General features: G+C 40.2%; 1 protein-coding gene across 2 annotated transcripts; it reads right to left on the minus strand.

Moving 5' to 3' along the window:
- Positions 1-1,061: 1,061 nt before the first annotated feature.
- Positions 1,062-21,008, minus strand: LOC134196938 (cullin-4A-like). Of its 2 annotated transcripts, none has more exons than XM_062666163.1 (24): positions 20,741-21,008; positions 20,462-20,684; positions 15,123-15,192; positions 14,994-15,067; positions 14,838-14,936; positions 13,862-13,925; positions 13,662-13,757; positions 13,518-13,600; positions 13,396-13,463; positions 12,321-12,439; positions 12,128-12,265; positions 7,879-7,933; positions 5,735-5,772; positions 5,607-5,673; positions 5,444-5,554; positions 5,303-5,388; positions 5,142-5,249; positions 4,970-5,083; positions 4,810-4,915; positions 3,372-3,445; positions 2,265-2,363; positions 2,153-2,206; positions 1,448-1,546; positions 1,062-1,389 (listed from the first exon to the last, which is right to left on the minus strand). In XM_062666163.1, the coding sequence occupies exons 1-24, from the start codon at positions 20,979-20,981 to the stop codon at positions 1,294-1,296; spliced, it is 2,382 nt and encodes a 793-aa protein (XP_062522147.1). In that variant the 5' UTR covers positions 20,982-21,008; the 3' UTR covers positions 1,062-1,293. The 2 variants fall into 2 exon arrangements, with proteins under 2 accessions (XP_062522147.1, XP_062522146.1); XM_062666162.1 differs by having other exon boundaries at positions 12,321-12,451.
- Between the last annotated feature and the right edge of the window lie 1,303 nt (positions 21,009-22,311).

Consider the following 22,311-nt stretch of genomic DNA (forward strand, 5'->3'; position numbering starts at 1 on the left):
GTGTGTGTGTGTGTGTGTGTGTGTGTGTGTGTGTGTGTGTGTGTGTGTGTGTGTGTGTGTGTGTGTGTGTGTGTGTGTGTGTGTGTGTGTGTGTGTGTGTGTGTGTGTGTGTGTGTGTGTGTGTGTGTGTGTGTGTGTGTGTGTGTGTGTGTGTGTGTGTGTGTGTGTGTGTGTGTGTGTGTGTGTGTGTGTGTGTGTGTGTGTGTGTGTGTGTGTGTGTGTGTGTGTGTGTGTGTGTGTGTGTGTGTGTGTGTGTGTGTGTGTGTGTGTGTGTGTGTGTGTGTGTGTGTGTGTGTGTGTGTGTGTGTGTGTGTGTGTGTGTGTGTGTGTGTGTGTGTGTGTGTGTGTGTGTGTGTGTGTGTGTGTGTGTGTGTGTGTGTGTGTGTGTGTGTGTGTGTGTGTGTGTGTGTGTGTGTGTGTGTGTGTGTGTGTGTGTGTGTGTGTGTGTGTGTGTGTGTGTGTGTGTGTGTGTGTGTGTGTGTGTGTGTGTGTGTGTGTGTGTGTGTGTGTGTGTGTGTGTGTGTGTGTGTGTGTGTGTGTGTGTGTGTGTGTGTGTGTGTGTGTGTGTGTGTGTGTGTGTGTGTGTGTGTGTGTGTGTGTGTGTGTGTGTGTGTGTGTGTGTGTGTCTACTCATGTGTGTGAGGTGTGCATTAAAAAGACTATGCATTTCTCTATTCTCTATTGTCTATGCCTTTTGAAGTCTTATGGAAGAGATTTGAAAGGCAGTAGTGTTTAGCAGTTTCTTTCTTCTACTTCAAAAGTACCAGAAAAGTTTTGTGTAAGTCACCGAGCTCCTCTGTTCTTCTGGTAGAAACTTGGAAAAGTAGAAGAGAAACGCATGTGCCTTTACTCAAGATCCAAGTAATGAAAAACATCACATATTATGAAAAACCTAACATGTCATCCAGCTCCTCTGCAATGATGACAGCATGCAACAACAACTCTTATCCTGGTTTCATACACTACTCAAGAAGGCCTTATGTAAACTGCGTGTGTTTATGCCTCCTTGTGCAATAACATATTTTATAACTCTTCTGACTGATTCTAGTGGGCACAGCTCATTTGTCCTCACCTTGAAAATTTTTCGTCTCACTGTTCCAAAGAGTACAAATGAACTACCAACAAGATACCCAAGACCCTCACCACTGTAGAATAATAACACATAACCAATACATTTTGTCTCTTCTATTACATAATGCCATTCTCAATACTATAGTACTACTTCAAATCTTTCATCAGACTTAGCATATGAGATGTACAGGTTTGATAAACTCAGTCAGACATACCACCACGCTATGCTACATAATGATACAGCTGTGAATCCTCCTTGTCTCTCTCGACATAGTCACGATCAATCAAGCTCTCTATTCGCTTCTTAAGATCAGAAGGCTATAGCAACCAAGCAAAAATTTAATAGCAGTTTCAGCACAATACATAGCCACCTTGCCTTCACAGGAAATTTCAACTGACTATAACATTCAGAAATAAGAAGGTTGTGCTGAAGGGTTCTTCGAGTTTTCATGATTCTTACAATGGCAGCATCAATCTACGAGAAAAATAAAGATCAAAGAAAATGGTAATCATCTTGCATCCATTCTATTCCAAGTTGGAGCACACATGCTACATTCATTTGAACATGTAAACATTAATAAGTTAGACATCAAGTCTTAACTACAAAATTGGTTCTTGTCTTTCAAAATTCATAAAACATACAAGCTGATAAATACATCAGGGTAAATAATATACCAAGAGTTTCACAACGTTATCTCCATGATCTAGAAGCTGAGTTTTGTGTAAGCAAATACGTTAAAGCCACCTCCTAAAAACTGTTTGCAAGAGCACTGACCGTGATGCCAATAAGTACTGTAGTATGGAAAGTAAAGCCCAACTTAAACTGATAACATGTAATCAGCATGGTACAGCAATGTCAATTACCACATTGCCGTTACAGTGTACAGCAAATGATGCTACACACACACATTGCATAATACACTTAAAATAGTGGCAGCAACTCTGTCAGAGTCCTTATTGTAGACATGTCACTTGAAATTAAAAACATACTTTTGCTATATTTTCACATACACACCCACCCATGCACACACACATGCACACACACACACACACACACACACACACACGTAAGCTGTAAGACCTGATATTGCCTGTCTTGAAACACATTTTCTGTTGTGGTGGTATTTTCTTCAGGCTGTCAGTGACATATTCATACTTCAAATGGCAAAGACACTGAAAATCATATAACTTACAGTCTCTTTCATCTGGATTTGATTTATTTTGATTCTAAACAGCTTATGTCGAAAATCTTCATAGACTGTAAACTGATCTGCTGTTTGCACATCTTTTCCCTAAACAAACACAATGTTCCAACATCATGCAATCAAACTTATATATAGAGAGAGTTACATGCATGGAACTAGTATACTGTATGTATGAAAACTGACAGGCATCCCGATTAGTACAACAAACCCATCAAGTTTGCAGTGACAATAAATATTCAAAATTCACAATCCCTTGGCAAGACCTAGCCAACCGTAAACTTCAAGAAAGATGTTTATGCAAAATTAGCTTCTGCGGCTCTACATGCCTATTGTTTTGTGTTGTGTTGTTGCTAGCAAATCCTACAAATTTGTTTGAACTGCCTGTGATACCAGACCTGTGTTTGATTTAGTTCTGGAACTGAAATTAGAGAAATGTCAAACTGTTGAAATGACCAAAGTAGAACTAATTCAAATGCCAGTGCTGCTTTTAGAACTGATAATGCCCCACCACATGAGCTCTTGCATTAATCTTGCTGACATTGCTTGCATTGCTGCTGTTGACGGTCTTCTTGAGTCAAAATTTAATGACAAACAAAATAAAGAAATATGGTAACATATGTACAGAAGATGAGATTGTACAGTAGGTAGAAGCAGTTCTAGCAGTTCAGCATCTGGAGGTCAGCCTGTCGCTACTGGTGACATAGCAATTTCAGAACTAAATTGAACACCAGTTCTAGCAGTTCTAATGGTTCTAGCACCTCAAATTAAACATGCACCTGTATGTTACCTGGCGTGCCTGTACTAACTTTCCTTTACCTTGTTTTGCTCATCATATCCATTAGTATTGTTTCACCTGATTGACACCTCCATATTCCAATCGCAACAAAAAACTTACTTTTTGCCAAAAACATGACATGTAAGTATTAATACATACACTCATTTACAGATACTACAAAATAGCAATGGCTCTATGCCACTCCAGCCAACAACCTAATTTATATTTCTTAAACTTTTTCAACATATATTTTGGTAACCCTGTCAAAACTGACATGCATGTGCACACACCAGTATTCACACATCTACAATTGTGCAAACCTTTGGGGTTTTCTTGAGAACTCTTGCTTTACCACAAGCAAGAGACTGCAATGTACGGCAAAGCTCCCACTCCTCTGTAAAACAAATTATACCGTTACTCATTAGCTGTATGCCACAGTACTGCTCTCTGTTTGCATTTTGGCGGTTAACATGCTGCTTCTTCCATGTGGGTCAAATCTACAGCACTTGCTCTACCTCTGGAAAAAATCCAAGCTCTTGTGCTTTTGAATGACACCACCATTGTTGACAAGAAAATGAGAGAAATATATTTTTAGAACATAACAGTCAACATGACCAGAGAGCAGTATGTAGTCAACTTTCACTAAAAATTTCTTTGCCTTGGTCAACTACTTTGAGTGCACTGCATGCTGCATGACTGAACCAAATACATGTACTTACAGTAACGTTTATAGTACAAAAACATCCAAGCTGCATTTACAAATAAACTAGCCTTAATGATAGCAGATGGACATCTACTTCTCTGCACGCTGAGCACATACTTCTTTTCTCACTTTATTTAAGAACAAGTTGTGACATATACTTATGCACAAATAATTCTACCAAAAATGAATACAACCACAAGGAGAGCAAAGTCTACACAACACCCATAGAGTATGAGAAATAAACAAAGCCTGTTATAATGCATTGTACTCTTGCTGAAATCACATTGGCACGCCTATTTCCAAGAGGTTCTCGCACATATACATGTAACAATAGGATGCCTCATCAAACACAACTGTGGTGCACTGAGAAAGTATGTGGTCCTAACACCCTAAACTTAATACTGTAATGTGTTTGAGAAAGAATCACTAGCATTGCATCCAATTCAAGAACATCCATCCATCATTCCACTACTATACTGTATAACAACACTACCTAGATAACATCTAACATCCACGATAATTCTGATAAGCTCACTTAACAAGCCTACCAAAACCGTCCCTACCCTTCAAAACAAACAAAAATTCAACACAGTTCTTTGTATGACACAATTCACAACGACATATATCAAAGACATCCAGTCAGGCACATTAACTTAACTGCAAGTGACAATTCTGTGTTGCTCTCATGCACACACACACACTGAGTAACTATGATAAGATTACACTAAACAAGTCTACCCACAACAATGGTCAGTATGTATCCAAAGCACTACAAATTAGCACCTGTGCTACGATTCACAACCAAAAGGAAACACAAGAAACTGCAAAACAAATTATGGACACTGGCTATATATAAGTCTACAGCAACAACTATAATGACTACCAGAAAACCACTACATAAATTGTGTTTAGTGTCTATCGGAATCAAGCCATCAAAAAGGCTTACAATTTCTTATATGCATAACTCTACATTCTCATCAAACATCAACTAAAACAATTTTCTAGTTTGAACATCTATAAAAAAGCAGTAAACTTGCTGCTGTGTTACAACTTACCTATACCAGTAGCTTGCAGAATGTCTGCAAAGCCAAACTCTGTGCCATCATTAAATAAAAGAAGAACCAGAGCTTGAAATAGTGACACTTGGAGCTCCTTATGTCCCTAACAACACAAATCTTGCCACTCATCTAATCAAAGCCAAGTATGCTCACTCACTGCACTAAATGATGCTTTCAATACACAATGCCCTAATGTTGTCTGCCATCGCAACTTTCGACCACTGTACTTGCTGAGGTAAAACTTCTGAAAGTTGTCCTGCAGCCTAGTCATCTGAAAGCAAGTATAATATTCAAAACCCACACACTAAACTTCACAAAACTGAGCAAACCTCCGGTGGTAAAACTACTTCGACTGGTTGGTATGTTGGCCAATACCCCATTGTTAGAATTGACACAGAAAGGTCAATATGCTTGCTTGATGAACAGTGTGATACATGCTGTAAGTACGCATAGTGAGCACATACAATAAAATGTAGTCTTCTCATTTGACCTGTCTGAAGTTGATCATCACATCTTTAGAAAGTTCCATGTCCTTGAACATCCCTTCCAACTTGCTTGTGAACGCAGCCCCACATTCTAATCAATCACACATGTACAGAATGCAAACTCATGCCTAACATATCTATTGCACCTTGCTTTAATTTTGAAAGAAATGAACGTTCAGCATCAACTGATGCGCTTTTCCCCACTAAGAGTCTTTTGGCCAAGTCTTTCTTGTAGAAAGCCTCAAAAACATCCTTACCTACATACAATAAGGTGCAAAAACTGCAAGAAAGTAATGTTCAAAGTCTCACCATTTATGAATCTAAAGATAATAAGAACTTTATCTAGTAAACGTTCCAAGTCTTCATCAGTCACTTCCTGCAACAAAAAACATGAGCCAAACTAGTAAGCATACAACTATCAGGGCATCATTAATTACCTTGTTTCCGGCCCTCATTTTACCATCCACAAACTTCGCTGTACAAAACAATTGTAAATTATTGACAAATAACATGGATTCACAGCTACTCGTGTGTGTGTGTGTGTGTGTGTGTGTGTGTGTGTGTGTGTGTGTGTGTGTGTGTGTGTGTGTGTGTGTGTGTGTGTGTGTATTTGTGTGTGTGACATGGCTGTAGCCACAGTACATTGTGCTGTGTAGTTACTTGCCTTTGTCCACCTACCTCTGACTGAACAGACTTATCAGATGCCAAAAAGATCTACAATGCTGACAAGGAGAAGTATGGCACACACAGGGCAAGGCATTGCTGCAGTAGATGATCAATATAAGCGTGGGCCCAGGATGTCAACTCGATAGCATCACTCAACCTCAATTACTTCTTGCACAACTCCTGAGGTCTTGCAAACCTCTCAGATTTTATGCACAAAAAGCGCCAGCAGGTTCATAGATCTACAAACTCTGGACTTTGCAATTCACTTCCCTGTATGGGGATAGTGTGACCATATGGCAGTAAGAGAAGAAAAAGATGTGTACGTGTTATTTGCAAGGCCACAATCAAACTCCTGTACTCATCCACCTTGTGCCAGAAGACGAGTCTATTGAAGTGGTCTCTCATTGCCATTACTTGGGCAGCATTGTTTAGAATGATTGTGGATTGGACACAGAGATTAATTCAGAATCTGTAAAGCCTCACATGCCTTCCAGTCACTCTCTCGGATCTCGTGGTATCAATGTAAGATGAAGACCAGCACCAATGTTCATCTTTTGAACAGTGTGATCCTTCCAACCTTGCTGTATGGTCTCGTGTGCACCGCCCTCCTTGAACAGCGTGTCTGTTGTCTTGAGACCTTTTCGTTTCATAGCCTTCGAATTATATTGGGGATCTCAGTCAGGGAGTAGAAGCGTCACACTACAATACGCAAGATAGCCAAACAGCAAAGGATTTCATCGATTCTCCTACAACGTTGTCTCCATTTTCTTGGACATCTCTCAAGGATGTCCAATGATTGCGTACGCAAGGAGCTTCTTGTGTCTGCTCAGCAACGTTGGTGGACAGAAGCGTCGTTGGAATGATGCTGTATCTCGTGACCTCAAACAATGTAACTTGTTGGAATCCTGGAGGGAGAAAGCTGAAGAGCACAACTCTTGGCTCTGTATCATCAAACGTAAAGCCTCAGGAATGACAGAAAACAACAGCGTGAATAACAACTCTTAAAAACTGTGAGTCTTCTGCACTGTAACCACCCTACCCTGGCTGCTGATTTCAGGCATTTAACAAGGCCAGTTTGATTAGTCACCAATGTTGACATTCTACTGCTTCAAGGATTCCATGTCAGTCTTGTCATCAGACTTCAAACAACAAGGTCTTTATAATCACCAGCATTTTTGTCAAGACAGACCTCGAGCAGTGTAGACTTGGTGTTTTGGGTCTGCATCTCCTGCACCCTCATGTTAATCATGGAGCACAAGCAGCAAATAGAATGGTGTGTGTGTGTGTGTGTGTGTGTGTGTGTGTGTGTGTGTGTGTGTGTGTGTGTGTGTGTGTGTGTGTGTGGTGCGATAGCTCAGTTGGTTAGAGAGTCATCTTATGGAGTGTTTACATCCGGGACCTTGAAGGGTCGCAAGTTCAAGTCACAGTGATGGCGAGCTATGGCATAATTTCCTTAAGCAACAAACTAACACACATTTGCTTCTCTCGACTGAGGAGTATAAATGGGTACCTGGCCATTGACTGGGGTCCTAAGCGGCCATCGGCTGTGACGTGACATCAGCCACTGGGGTCTTGGTGAGACTTGGGTGCTCACACCACAGTTGGCTTCACAAGTCGGTGCTCCTGCGAGTGCCTGGCCCGGCTCCAGGAGTTTGCTAGCGCAGGCCCAGAGTTCCCTGAGTAGCGCACAGAGCCCAGCTTAACAGCTGGGGGCGTGACCTCTGAGAGGCAGCTCCTGACATTTAAGATTTTTTAGGTGTGTGTGTGTGTGTGTGTGTGTGTGTGTGTGTGTGTGTGTGTGTGTGTCCACCGCATACATGTGCTCACATCCATTCGTGCACTGACACATGCAGCTGATGCATATACATCTCACACAAAAATAGCTTTAAGAATAATTGACAATTTTACCACTTACCCAGCAGCTCTGCTGGCTTGTTTAGTCGCTTGTTAATGAAAGCCTCAAATGACTCCTAAAACACATTTTATAATTTCACATTTCTGCTTTCATTGTCAAGCAAATTAATTGCTAATAACTAAATGTCTGCCTTACATAAAATTTAGTAGTTTCATATAATATCACAATAGACATGGTGTGTGTGTGTGTGTGTGTGTGTGTGTGTGTGTGTGTGTGTGTGTGTGAACGGGAATGCGCAACAAATACTTAGGTAACTAATCCTATTATGTGTAGACAGACTGCTATATATCTATCTATCTTTACTCCTCATTATCATTAATTAACTATAAAAACCATTACCTTACTTAAATGGTATCCATGTATACCTTTTAATTAGTTATTGATTACAATTTGTAGCACTGTTTCTAGTAGTTACATGCTGGACAATAAACTAGAAAATGTATAACACTACATGTTGACACACTGCTGCAGTGCATTGCAGTCCTTAAATAGATAAGTATCCAAATATCTCAGTCTAATCATGTTCTTATCCCTTGTTTAGACTTGCAATGTAACAAGAGCAGGTCCATTCTTTGCCATTGTTCTAGTCTCAACTGGCACTGACTATCACAAAAATGAGACTCTCATGCGTTTGTTTAGCCATCACCATCCTTGTTGCTCATTTTTACACTATGATGCTGATCATCACATACACATGAATTTCTAGTTTGACAGACAATAATTGATCTCCACGATATAAGCAGTGACAGTGACTGTCAGCATTAGACATTCAATAATTTGAAGTGCTCTTCCACTTCTAAAAAAGTTAAGTAATTAAATGTTCCCTAGACAAGTTTAAACATCTGTGTGTGCACAGATAGATTGTTTGCATTTCAGTAGTTCCCTTATAACACCATTCCGCAAAACCTCTGATTAGCTACACATTCTTAATTCATTCTACTGTTTTTCTAGTGAGCTATCATTTCGTGCAGTTTCTAAGTTGTTCTCCTAAAAAGAAGCTCAGCACTCCAATAAGCCATAAAATTGGTTCTATTGCAGTGCCACGTACTGTCTCATGCTTGACAACAAATATCCAAAACGTGTTCATAGATGATGATCGATGGTTCACAGCCTATTTCAGATATATAAAAGGCCAAAAAGAGTAAAAGTGTGATGCAGAGTTCACACATACAGTTGTGTTGACAGACGCACCAAAGTGATTAGTACCACCAGTAACACAGTGTATGAGATTTAACAAGCATGCACTTTGCTTGAATTTTTACAGCTTGAGAAAGTACTCTGATCTCCAGACATCCTGTCCATCGACTGATTCTGACTTACATCACTACAGTTGCCCTTCTTACTTGTTTCCACCAAGCTGCAGTGAGTAAGACTACCATATCTCACGGAAGTACATGGCATGCAAGAAAAGAACAACAAAACATAGGGGCTTAATTCCTGAATGAGCCGTAAATCTCTTCTGTTCAACTTTCTTAACAAACCGTAATCTTTCCAAGTTTCTAAAAACCAAATGGGCAAAAATCTTCTGCACGTGATGCAAGAAATGAAACCACACCTGCATACAGCTACAGTAACACAAACACACACACACACACACACACACACACACACACACACACGCACGCATGCACACACGCACGCGCACACACACACACACACACACACACACACACACACACACACACAAAAATGGACAAAAATACAAATAGACAAATGGATATGCCCTTCAGTACTAAATACATCACTCCCTGCCTATTTCTAAGTGGGGCATCCAACACTACTCGAACTTTCAGGCCGCGCTGATGTTACTGCTTGGCCAAAGCATCCAAGGGCACTGACTTTGGCGTAGCCTCAAGACTGGACCTCAAGCCCACGAGCACCTGAGCTGCGTGATGTTCTTCCAAGCCAGCGGTCTTGTCCACCCCCAGTCAATGCCCAGGTACTCATCTATACTCCTGAGTCGAGACAGGCAGTTGCGTGTGAGTTCCTCGCCTAAGGTAGTGCTCAAAATAAGGAAAAAAGTTGGCCAGACATAAACTCAGACCAAAGTAGCTTTTGACCAGACTTCTTCCAAATTTGATCAGACGTTCACAAATGTGCGATATCATAATATAACATATAATATAATATCTAACATAATTATATATTCATAATGTATCCATACACATAAAGAGCTGTTGTCACTGCTCTGTGGACCTCACCATGCAGCATAATGGACATGTACACTACATGTACTCTTTGAGCCTAGAAACCAGATTAGTAGGTGCCATTTGGGACATAAAGTCCACTACCTTACTGGGATAGCAAGGTTGTTTCAGGTAACTTGAATCAATTTTAACACCTTGGCACTCTTTCACTGTTTGCGTACATGATTGTACTATTATATAAAGCAATGAACACAAACACTTAGAAACTGATCAGCATAATACTCTTGTGTTTTCATTAAATATTTATGTTGGCTCTCTTCTCCAAACGCGAAAGCGCCTGCTGCCCAAAAGAGGCAATTCCCATCCTTTCACGAATACTGGTAGTTAACCAGACGATGCTTCTTCCGGCAGAATTGATGCTGCAACGTTGTCCACTCTGAAGGAACGTAAATCAATCGTCGGAAACTCAAATGCAGCCATCAGAAAACGAAAGACGAGTAAAAGTCAGGAAGCTAGACTCATTGATTTGTGATAGCCCATGGCACCTATCATCAGTATGTGAAACTATGCCAAGGGGTAAAGCCTGCTTTAATTGCGTAAAAAGAGATGAGCAGTGACCTAGTTGCACGACTACAATCAACGGATGGCTGGCCAAAGGACTGGGATGGCTGCCTTACCTAGACACATTCAAGACCTGCAACAACTGCCAGAAAAATGAATTCAACCCAACCACATGTTAGCACAACACCTAACCAGCTGTTTGTTATTGTAAAACACCTAAAGACTTAAAATGTGTTACCTGCATCTGTGACCACCTGTGATGCTGCAGGCATACTGCTAGTCTCACGTAGCCATGCTAAAAGTTACATGCTCAACAGTTTGCTCTAGCTTGTTCTAAGTTCACATTGGTTAACAAAATCAAGATTCCTTGGCTACAGTTTAGATTGATTTGACCAGACTAGGATGTCCGCGCATAGATTCAGTTGCCCGGATAACTAGCAATATTGATCAGACATTGTCCGATGTCCGGCCGTTATTTCGAGCTCTGCTAAGGGAATTACGTCTGTGCCCATCCCGTACTTAAACTCATGACTCAAAGGTCTCGGATGTTTCCATTCTCCAAATGCACTCTCTAACCAATAATTGAGTTACAAACACCACACACACACACACACACACACACACACACACACATACACACACACACCAGTGTTCTCCCCAGGATTTTTGCTCATTTGGCAAAACAAAACTCTGTCTAAAAAGGTCGTGTTCACTTGGGCTTGTGGCTAATTAGCCTCAAACTCAAAGTCCTTATCAGTAAGGCATTAGATTTCATTTACAAACACGCACAAGAGCAGGCAAAATGTATACCATCTACAGTAACTTCTCCTTAGGAAACTCTGAATAACTTTTGACAGAAAGATCCTGGAAACATGCTAAATACATCATATTAGAGTTCATAGCCTTACTTTTTCCTCTGTCCATTGCAGAATAGGTTCTGCCCAACTAGTTATTCAATTAGATTAAAGAGCAATATTAACCAATGGACTGCTGACATTAGAAATACATCTTGCTGATCAATCTGTGCAGTTATACGATAATCGATAATTGGTAAATGCTTCCTAGACTAACAGAAGGGAAGTGTTAGCATATAAACTAACTAAAATTATTTAGAATTGCTGGTGCGACAAACTGTTAATACTTAGCAATAAGGCTATGTTATTCTAACAAGCACTCGCATTTGAAAATATTGCCAATCTGACTGACAAAAATACGAATCAGATCTGATCATCAAATTCAAACCTCTCCCATATTCCAGTTGGCACTTTCAGTTGCTCATGTCATCCCAGCCGGCAACGAACAGCACCAGCCGGCTCCGTGAACTTTACACACACACACACACACACACACACACACACACACACACACACACACACACACACACACACACACACACACACACACACACACACCACATACATGTACATAACACACCACACCACACATCCATGCATACACAGGTGCACACAACATGCTAGTAAGCAAAGAACTCTCCTGTACATAAGCAAAGAACTCTCCTGTACATAAACATTGTCACTCACCTTCAAAGCATTAACAAACTTGTCGTTGCCCTGAAACGCCTTTACTAGAACTTCGTCCAATGTGTCCTTAAAATCTAGAAGTTCGTGAATCATGGTCTTGTCTTTCTCTGGATTAACAACAACCGCAGATCCACACTTCTACACCAAAATGTCAAACTTGAAGTCTTGATAACTAATTCATCAAATCAATTACCTTGATGTATTGTGACCAAGCACCACACATTTTGTCTAAACCTCCCTTTACTCTTGAAACCAGCTGATACAGTAGCAACAGATCTGGTAGTCGATGATGATGCATGAGATCGTCAAACCCTAAACAAACAACTAATTGGCTTAATACACAGAATTTTCATATACACATAACTATTCTTAGACATGAGCATCTTCTTGTGTACTATAGTGACAGTCACACTACAATGTGGATGCCCACATTTGAACAGTTACCCCCCCCCCCGAATGATGTTCACAAAGTGTAGACTAATAGTTCTTTTCAAGAACATAATTCTTGTAAGACCCAAAAATCATAATAAATTAAATAATGATACTGTTACTCCAAAATATTTTGGTTAATTGTTTTGCTTCAGTGATACTGTTTGCACAGATGACCATTACACTAAACTAACATAAAACTATACTGCAGATGATATAAATTTGTAAAAAATATTTGGAAGAAGTGAAATGTAACAAGCATGCATGTACCGTGAAACCTTGGTTAGTAATTCCATCACAAATAAAACAGGTTTGTCTTGATACCAGACCAATGCCTACGTAGAGCAACACCTTTGCACGGCTGCCACGCATTTTTCAAAAACACATGCATGTTGCTTTGCATGCCATAACAACGACTATTTAATAAAACTACACCTGTTTTGTCTAGACCATGCCTACTTTCTGTTAATTAACCCTTTTTTACAAACCTACAAAATTATTGTTGTCTACTGGGTTGATGACACTAGATAACGTCATCGCTACTATGTGAATCTTATTTCTATTGTTTTCTGTAATCTCTACATCTCTCCTCATTTTCATAAAAAAGTTTTTAATTCTACGTACACAACAATGATAAGGTAACATCACATGTCATCTGAATATCTCAAATAACATTAGTTTATTAAGTCTGCCCAGGCAGTCACCAGACACCATAAGTAACACTTGCTTAAACAGTAAATATACAGATCATTCGAACCGAGCAGCAGTAGTGAACAAGCCTGAATGACTCGCTACCGTAGGTTCTCCTACTCTTACACAATGTGCCAAAGATTTCTAACCTTTCTCAAGAATGGCAGAAAGGTGAGAGCTTAACAGCTGTCTCTCTACGCTGGCCACTAATGGCAATCTATAACAAGTACTGTAAATAATCTCAACTGCTACTAGTATCAAAAGAAAAGACCTAGTTGATTGGTCCAAATAGTGAAGTATTCGATCTGATTCCTGTCTGAGGCGGCGGTCAACATGAGTTAGATATTCTGGAATCTAAATGAGAAACAATAAACATCACATTCCATGATTCACTTTACCATAAAACTGCCATTACAGTGACAGTATCCGAAGTCATCAAACGTTTCCCTTCTGCAGCGTACAGTCGATCTGTTGCAACAAGAAATGGAGCTTCAAATTCATCAGCATACATCTACACACCAGTCAAAGATATTCATAATACATCAACTAACCTTGGAAATGATTCTATATAATACAGTAAAGCAATGTTTGCACAACAGATACTGACTACATCACCTGTAGATCAACTAACATCCTGACAAGACTCTTTACCAGTGTTCTATCAACCTGTTCACCAGTGCTACAAAAGAAATATAGTTACTCTAAGTCATCAGTGACACTCGTTACAACTAACTCAATAGACAGCAGAATCTTCTACATACATAAAACTCTTTCCGAACAAAGAAAATGAGCTTCCAAAGTAGAAGCATTTGCCTAGAGCAATGACAACATATGAAGAGCTTACTTGTTGCACATGGACCATGTGCCTTGTCATTGGTCTGTTCCCTAGTATAGTTTTACACCAAAGCGTAATGACATTGAAGACACTTCAAGTTTGTAAATCTACTGAAGTGATTCAGATGTAGAGACACGATACAGACATCTCCATATGACTTTGACTTGGACAGTACAATGTGAGGATTCTCTAGTCAATGCTTTGTCGCTCACTGTTTCAGTAAATCTTAATTTCTGAAAAGCAAGCGATGAAAGTGGAAACAACAACTGTGATGTCTGTCGTGTTGGCAAAACTGCATGTAATAGTGTAATGTCAGATATGTGAGAAAGTATGCTATTCCCATATCATCACTGCTGCAGGCAGAACACCCCACATTGGAAGATCAATTTCTCAGTACACAAAGAGTCTTATTACAAAAGGTAATAATAAAATCAAGGCATCAAGTAAGAACTATCATGAGAATGTCACCTCTATTTCATAAAAGCTTCCCTTTAGCCAATACTAGTTAACACGCAATGCCTTGAGAGTAAAAGGACTGCAAAAATTTCGATCATACTGTGATGACCACTCTTCTCTACCAGAAACTGAATCTAAGCATCATCATTTTTACAGCATGACTTTTAGTGCCATCAACATGCTAAATAGTACATGTATAAACCATACACAAAAGACAATTCCAATGCTCCCCAATGTTACAAACCAACTACTTAACCTAGCTAATTAATTGAGTATCTAGTAATTGCATGTGTGTCATACCGTTCACTCTCAATCAGACATAAGATTCCATCCACAGCCTTTGACTTGACAGTGTCTTGACTAGCAACATGAACTTTGAACAACTCAAGACCCATTTCCCTACATCACATATTGTCGCAAAACCACAATGTAACTTCTCAACAACACAAATCTCACCACAAAGATATAACAGTTGAATTTTGCATCACATACGTACGATCAAGAAATAGAAAAATACTTCGAATCATTAGCTGACCACAGAGAAAACGATTATAAAGTAAAAGTAATTAAACAAGCTGTATTTACTGTCTGGCTGCAGTGGTTCTGCCAACATTTGTCAAGCTTCTTTAGAAAGAGTGGTGGATCCAAAGAGTCCCTGCCACATAATCAAATTACACAATTGATCAATAAACATACAATGTAAACATATCTATATACTACTGAAGATGACAGCATCATCACATCACATTTGAATAATTTACGAGCATCTACTGCTAAACTATGGAGACAGTTGGGATTCTAGATCAACCCCTTGGAAACGACAAGTCTGGAAAAACTGCATAGATTGTCATTATCATTCTCTAGAATCAAAATTACAACAGAAAAGATGATAGATCTTTCACTAGTACAGTAACAGTATGACCATAAATAAAAGGTATGCCTACCATTGGACATCAATGCAAAAATTCACTAATTAAAATCCAGCCACAAGATAATAAATACTAATAAATATAAAGAGCACCACAAAGTACTTTGGCATTAGTTTTGTGCTCCAAATCGAAAGCTTGTGCTTCTTTTGCATTTTGTTTCTAAATCAATTCAAATTCAAAGTAAAAAGAACAACCTGGCAGCATAACAACGACAACGTAAAAAGACAATGCACTAAGTCTTCCGTAAGAAACAAACAGAAACATTCTAAGCAACAGATTCTATGGCGCATCATTCTCCAAATATATCTAAACTCCCGGCAACCCAGCTCTATTCAAAGTGATCTAGACTCATTGAAGCACAAGGCAACTTAAGCCACTGCAACTACAACCAGTACTCTACACTACAACAGCAAGGTAGAGACTGATGCCGCGTTATCAATCAAAATGTTTCTTTCTGCTAGATCCCCACAGTGTTCTCCCCAGAAATCTTAGAAGGCCAAATGCCACGCCTAATGGCAGTTAAAACTATAATTTACAGATCAATGAGAGTCAACCGTGTCAAGCTCTACAAACTTCGTCATCCTTGCCTGACAGTGCGCGGGTTGCTTCTCTAGAGACAGCCGATTCATGGCATGAGCGGCTTTCATGCTCTAGTAGACTTTGGCGAGTGGTCGTTTTACATGGGATATTAATGCAAATAGCTTTCCCTAGTGCACATCTTTTAGTCCTAGATTGTGCCTTTCGACAAAGAGAGCACAGCAATGCCTGTCTCCTTTTCTGCCTCACTACAGAAGCCATGGGAAATCATTTAGCCACTGGCGATCTACTCGAGTTGTCCTGTGCTTCATCAGTTGCCGCTCGTTTTCTTTCAACAATGCAGGTGTTCCTATCTTTGACAGCGTTGCTCGTAAAAAAAGACTCAATAGTTCTCTGCGACGCTGACATGACAAGTGCACTTCGCTAACATATAAACGTATGTACTAACTTGCACATGAACACCAGCTGCGAAAGCATGATAAGGGGCTATGGCACGCCAAACGTGACTTTATTAGGTTAGTCACATATATAGGGTGTAGAACACATTTACAGGGTGTGAAACACATACATAGGGTGTAAAACACATATATAGGGTGTAAAACACATATATAGGGTGTAAAACACATATATAGGGTGTAAAACGTGCATATATCTAAAGGGTGTAAAACACATATATAGGGTGTTTTACACCCTATATATGTGTTTTACACCCTATATATGTGACTAACCCAATAAAGTCAGTTCCTCGTGCCATAAGGGGCTGCAGTGGGTGGAAAAGTGTTAGTGTTCCGCACAATTAGATGCCACTTGCTTTCTTAGTCATTAATTTAATAAGCTTACTTTGAGATCCTCAAGTCTTGGCATCTGGATGATCTACTTTACCTAAAAGCTTAATTGCTTAGAATACGGCAGAGCGGCCCGCTCTGCCAAAAGATCTTGGGGAGAACACTGCCCCAAACAAATGCTTCTCAAACAGTATGACCAACAATGTCAACAAACTCAGCTCATATCGATAACTAACTTAATTAATACACCTCTTCTGACTATATTGCATCTGCTGGTATAAAATTCAATAAAAAAGACCTTGACCAAGTTCGGTACTGTGTCTGCATGATAGTGTAAGATGAATGCAAGGGTTAGAATCAACAACAAGAATATGAAGCTATAAAATCTATAACCTATGACCTACCACTATGCATAAATTAATACTAGACCATTCCTATGACAATGCAAAAGTTACACAAATGTGACTTCAGAAAGTCTGTCATTGCAGAAAACATTAAGCATGAGCATGCTGATTCCAATGGCAAACCTAGACAAGAACTTTTACTCACTTACGAAGTTAGTATAACCACAAATCACTGTTCTTCAAAACTACACTAAAAAGGCTGGAGGCAAGCAGAATCTGACTGTTTATGGTTTGCAGAATTTCTCAACTAGTTTTTAAGATTAGTTTTGACATCTTGACACAGTACGGAATAATGCAAAGTAACTGCAAGAATTCAAATTTACACTTTGAGCAGTGCTGATGCTGTCGAAGACAGAAAGAAATATCCTTGTGTAAAATATGAGGTCACCAGCTAGATTAACAAACTTGGAGCAAAGGCACCATAGTGAATGCTCACTCAAAAGTGTGCAAAGGATATTTACAGGAAATTCTACCCCAGAATATGACTTTCGAGCATCAACTGAGAGTTGAATGGGTTTAGATCTTAATTAAGTTAAATTAGATGCCCAGATATTTATCAAAGTCAGTGAATAGCGAAGAGAAAACTGACCAAATTTATAAAATAAAGAACGTTAAAACCATGCACATAGTAGTATATAGATAAAGTAATGCAAGACTTATGACATATCCTACTGTATGAAATATACCATAGCTAATTGTGAATTTGTTGTCACTGATTCAGTAAACCCTAGAGTGTGTCAGTAATCCTACGTAAACCCTTACCTACATGAGCACACAGCAAACTGCACAGAAATACACAACAAGAATTCTTAATGATCTCCAGACCAGATTTAGACCGCAAGACTAGGTACGCTTTACCATTGTTTTTAGTACGATTTGGTCTTCTGTGCTGGCTATTGCCAAAAGCAGTGTGCGAAATAGTCTTTCACCGACCACTGGACATCATGTCCTGTCAATATAAAATTAGCCGGACATTAGAAACGTCTGGTCGGACATTCCAATCCTGGCAAATACTACTTATCACTTACAATTCATCATATGTATATATTTTTTCTTATCAATACAGTTTCTCTATTCTACTATAGTTTCCCAACCCCAACCCCAACACAACTATCTCAAATTAACCCAAAAATATCTTCCCTACTCTCAAATGCTAGTCTCTCTAAAACCATCTTAAAATTATAAAGCCAAAATTTGATGGACAACTCTTGATGGAGGTGTGAGGTGGCTTGGCTAATGGTCTTGGCTAATGGTCAGGTGGTTATGCAGTACTCATCTCCGTGCAATTGATTTCGAAATGTCGATGCTGTGAGACAACCAAAGACCAAGAGTTTCAACCACAAAAGCTATATACGTTCTTCCCGGGTCCAATGGACACCTGCTTGGGAGTAAGACCAAGGGCGTAACTAGCATTAAAATTTACCAAGGCAAGTTTATATTAATTAATTAATTAACCTATAGATTTCTCAGTCACGTGTGTGGCAAGTGCTTCACGTGCGCTAGCTAAGTGCAAGAACAGTGGTGAAAGAGGACTTCTTCGGTTTGGTAACCGCATGCAGAATGCCCAATCTTTTCTGTCATCTACTAACTGATACATCTAGCAAAATTTTTGCAATGCCACACCCATTTTATTTACTGAGGCAACTGCCTCGGCTGCCTCATGCCTAGTTACGCCACTGGTAAAGACCTTGCAATACCTCTTCGAGGAGTGAAGCAATGACACGTTCAAGCGAACATGTACACACGCTGATCCCACCACATCTTTTTCCAACATCTGAGTCCACCACACTGGATATACAAGCACAAAGAACAAAGTGGTCTGGGTGGAGGCATATGTTTCCCCATTCAGGTCTAGTTGATGGTTACTATATTGGATCAATTCATGACAAATATCATGGGTTGCCGCAGTAATTCAAGGTTGGTACACGTGTCCATGTATTTGTGTTGCCAAACCAAATGTCTTGGAATACACTGCACAAACAGGTTGATAAAAGGCACTTGCCACCGCAGCTAGTTCGAGGATGCCTGACCAAGTGCTAGGTTTCATGGCTCTAGATGGCACTTTGATGTTTCATGCCTTTGATAAAAGAGTCATATGCATGCAATTAGTACAACCCACCTGACATATTACTAAGAAAGTCTGACTAAAAAGTGGCCATTGTTTGGGATAGCAATGAAGAGAGAGACAGACTTTCATCGCTTCCTCGACTCTGCCCTGCTTGGCTACAAACCCATCCGCGTAAATTTCTGCATGCCCGATCTAGTGCAGCCAGCCCCTCCCCCTTTTGACTTCCGTTGGTGTGTCCTCCCCAGTGAGTTTCGGAACGTCATCTTCGTCCGCATATGCACCATACCTCTACACGTGGAAACTGCAATCGTTCCAAGAACATGCACTACACTATGCTGGTCGCAGTTTTTTAGTTCAAGGACTTCGTGCTATCCTACCAACATAATCATCTTCAGATTCTTATAGCCCCCACAGAAAACATTACACGCAAGTATCTCTGAGTTTCCTATCCTGCCGCGTTCACGGTGTACGGCCCATGGCTGTCCACTACATTTTTGTTGTGCACCTCAGAGTCCCAGTGCGTATACTTGAGCGCCCACATCCGGAATTTGACAAAATACACGTTCAGCTATACAGTACGTACACGTACGACGCGTGGCTGTTTGTGTTTGTTTCGTGCACGAACTGCTGAAACTACGTTTGTTGACATGACACTGGGATGTGCGAGGATGTGGGTTGCTCATATGGAATTCCACACCTGCCGCTACGCCACCGGACAAAATGTCTGGCGAAATCACGAATGGCCGGACAAATGCTTCGTTCGGTCGGCAAATGTCCGATGTTCAGCCGTTATTTCGCACACTGGAAAGACGTTCCTGGTTCAAAGGTCACACTACCGGAACCACTCATAGCAAAACAAATACCATGCAAGTTATGTGTCCCACCATTTAAGTTCTTTCAGCAGTTGCAGGGCCGACGGAACAATTTCGCCAGTCCCAGATCACTTTTCAAAAGTGTACTTTCACCAGCAGCATATAGAAATAGACTTTATGAGTACATTAAATGATTTGTGCATATTAATTATAACCTATGCTTCCATTCAGCAACGTACTTCAAAAAAATTTTAGCAACATGACATCATAACCCACTTCATTCGCCCACTTGTAACAACAGAATAATAATGACTCAAGCAGAAAACTCTTTGTTAACGGCTTATGACTCACATTACCTCAACACTTTTTATTTTTCTACAAAGACTTACTCTGTGCCAATTTCTCCCAGACGAGACTTCACATGATCGTCACATTCTTCCCTCAGACGTTCATAAACGGTGGATCCCATACGATGAGAGCACATATTCTCAACAGCCTTGTACAATTCCTCTAGACTTTCGTTGATCGAACTGCTCGTGTGTATCGCATGTACGGCTCTGCGAAGTTTACACCAAGTCTCTTCTTGGTAGTTTGCAGGAAGAGACGGCTTGTCTAGAGACAGAGGATGAATAACAAACAAGTAGGGCCACTTAGTCGCCAAAAAACACCTTTTAGGTTCTTTATGACGAGCTTCTTTGTCTGTCCAGATTTGGAGGTCAATGATTTTCTACCTAACAGCTTGTGCGAAGTGGCCATAACGCTGCTGCTTCCTTCTTCGTGAACGAAACGATGTTTTTTTGGAAAGTTTAGCTCTAGCTGCCGGTAGGCAGAGTCTTCACCATTCTTTCGTTTACGACTGTTGATTGGAGGCTCGCTTTCTCCCGAGTGGCTATCGTCTGGTCGAAACATTCATTCCCAAAGCGACCAAAACAGTTATACGGGATGCAATGGTATGTACGGGATTTGAGAAATACGGGACTTTGAAATCTCCTAATACGGGAACAGCAGCTAAAGTGTGGGGTTTGCGCTGTCGTTGGTTAGATACATTTAGTAGCGTTTCTGTATAATACTGACATCTTAGTCTTTTTAGAAAGGAGTCATGTCGAGTAATGGATGGAAAGTAGCCCTCAAAGACCCGTGGACTCGGTTTGACGCGTGGAGATACGTTCCTGACATCAGCCGGAGGGCGAACGTACGAGCGATGTTTCCAGGATTTATGTGGGGATTAGGAGCATTCGTTGTAGCCGTCGGGATCGAGACATTATCGAAAAAAAATGGAGGCGAGAGCAAGAACGAGCATTGACGTGAACGACCTAAAAGTTTGTAGTGTAGATCGTCTAGCCATGTATTTATCACACTGCGGTTGGCTTTTGATCTTATCTGTATCTAAATTAATAAGAACCTTTCAGAAGTTGAGAGACAGCTTGTCCAGTCTCAGTTTCTCTGTAGATGGGACATTGATGCAAATGTTCATATCATAGGCTAACCCTACTATTAGCTAGATATAACCGTAACCTCCCAAACTAAGAGTGCGCTTGGTTTGGAAGTTTGTTGGTATCACACTATGTTTTACAGCAGAGATCATGCTATTAGATTAACACCTGATCTGGGACAACAGGCAAAACTGAATCAACTGTGTACTCTGAAAGACTTGGCTTGTGCAGTTGCTAAGTTAAAATGTGTTTAGAAAGTCACCAACTGCATGGAGTTTTTCAGACTAAATGCATCAATGATGATTGTGCTTTGTCCTGGTTATTAGATGAGAACAGTTCAAGACTGATTTAGTCTTTGAAATTGTTTTAGTTGAACTTACCTGGTATTTGTAGGAGCAGCTTGTGTTGAGGCAGTATGTTTGATATGTGCACACACAGTGACACACACACACACACACACACACACACACACACACACACACACACACACACACACACACACACCACTGGCACACTGGTTTGCTGGATTGGTACCTGACGTGGAAACAAACTATTCTTCACCAATAATATTATATGAGTGTAGTGGAACATGCAGTTCATGAGGCTGCTTCAGTGAACGTTTTAGAAGCTATGACAAGCCATTCAGTTTTACTTTAACATCACAACAAATGCAACTGACTCGCCAACTCACAGTAGTAACCTGAGGTTTGCTGTAGGAATAAATCAAGTCATCAACATTTATAATCACAACAATTAACAAGCAATAAAAGTGGAAGACTCTGTAGCCAAATATAATGTATGTTCCG

The sequence above is a fragment of the Corticium candelabrum genome, chromosome 21 (assembly GCF_963422355.1).
Source record: "Corticium candelabrum chromosome 21, ooCorCand1.1, whole genome shotgun sequence".
NCBI classification, from domain to species: domain Eukaryota; kingdom Metazoa; phylum Porifera; class Homoscleromorpha; order Homosclerophorida; family Plakinidae; genus Corticium; species Corticium candelabrum.

Coding starts and splice junctions, on each gene's coding strand:
- LOC134196938 (XM_062666162.1), bottom strand. CDS start 20,981: ATGTTTCGACCAGACGATAGCCACTCGGGAGAAAGCGAGCCTCCAATC. Junction 15,068..15,122: donor AGAACCACTGCAGCCAGACA/GTAAATACAGCT, acceptor CTCTGTGGTCAG/CTAATGATTCGAAGTATTTT. Junction 13,601..13,661: donor TGACTTCGGATACTGTCACT/GTAATGGCAGTT, acceptor TTTCTCATTTAG/ATTCCAGAATATCTAACTCA.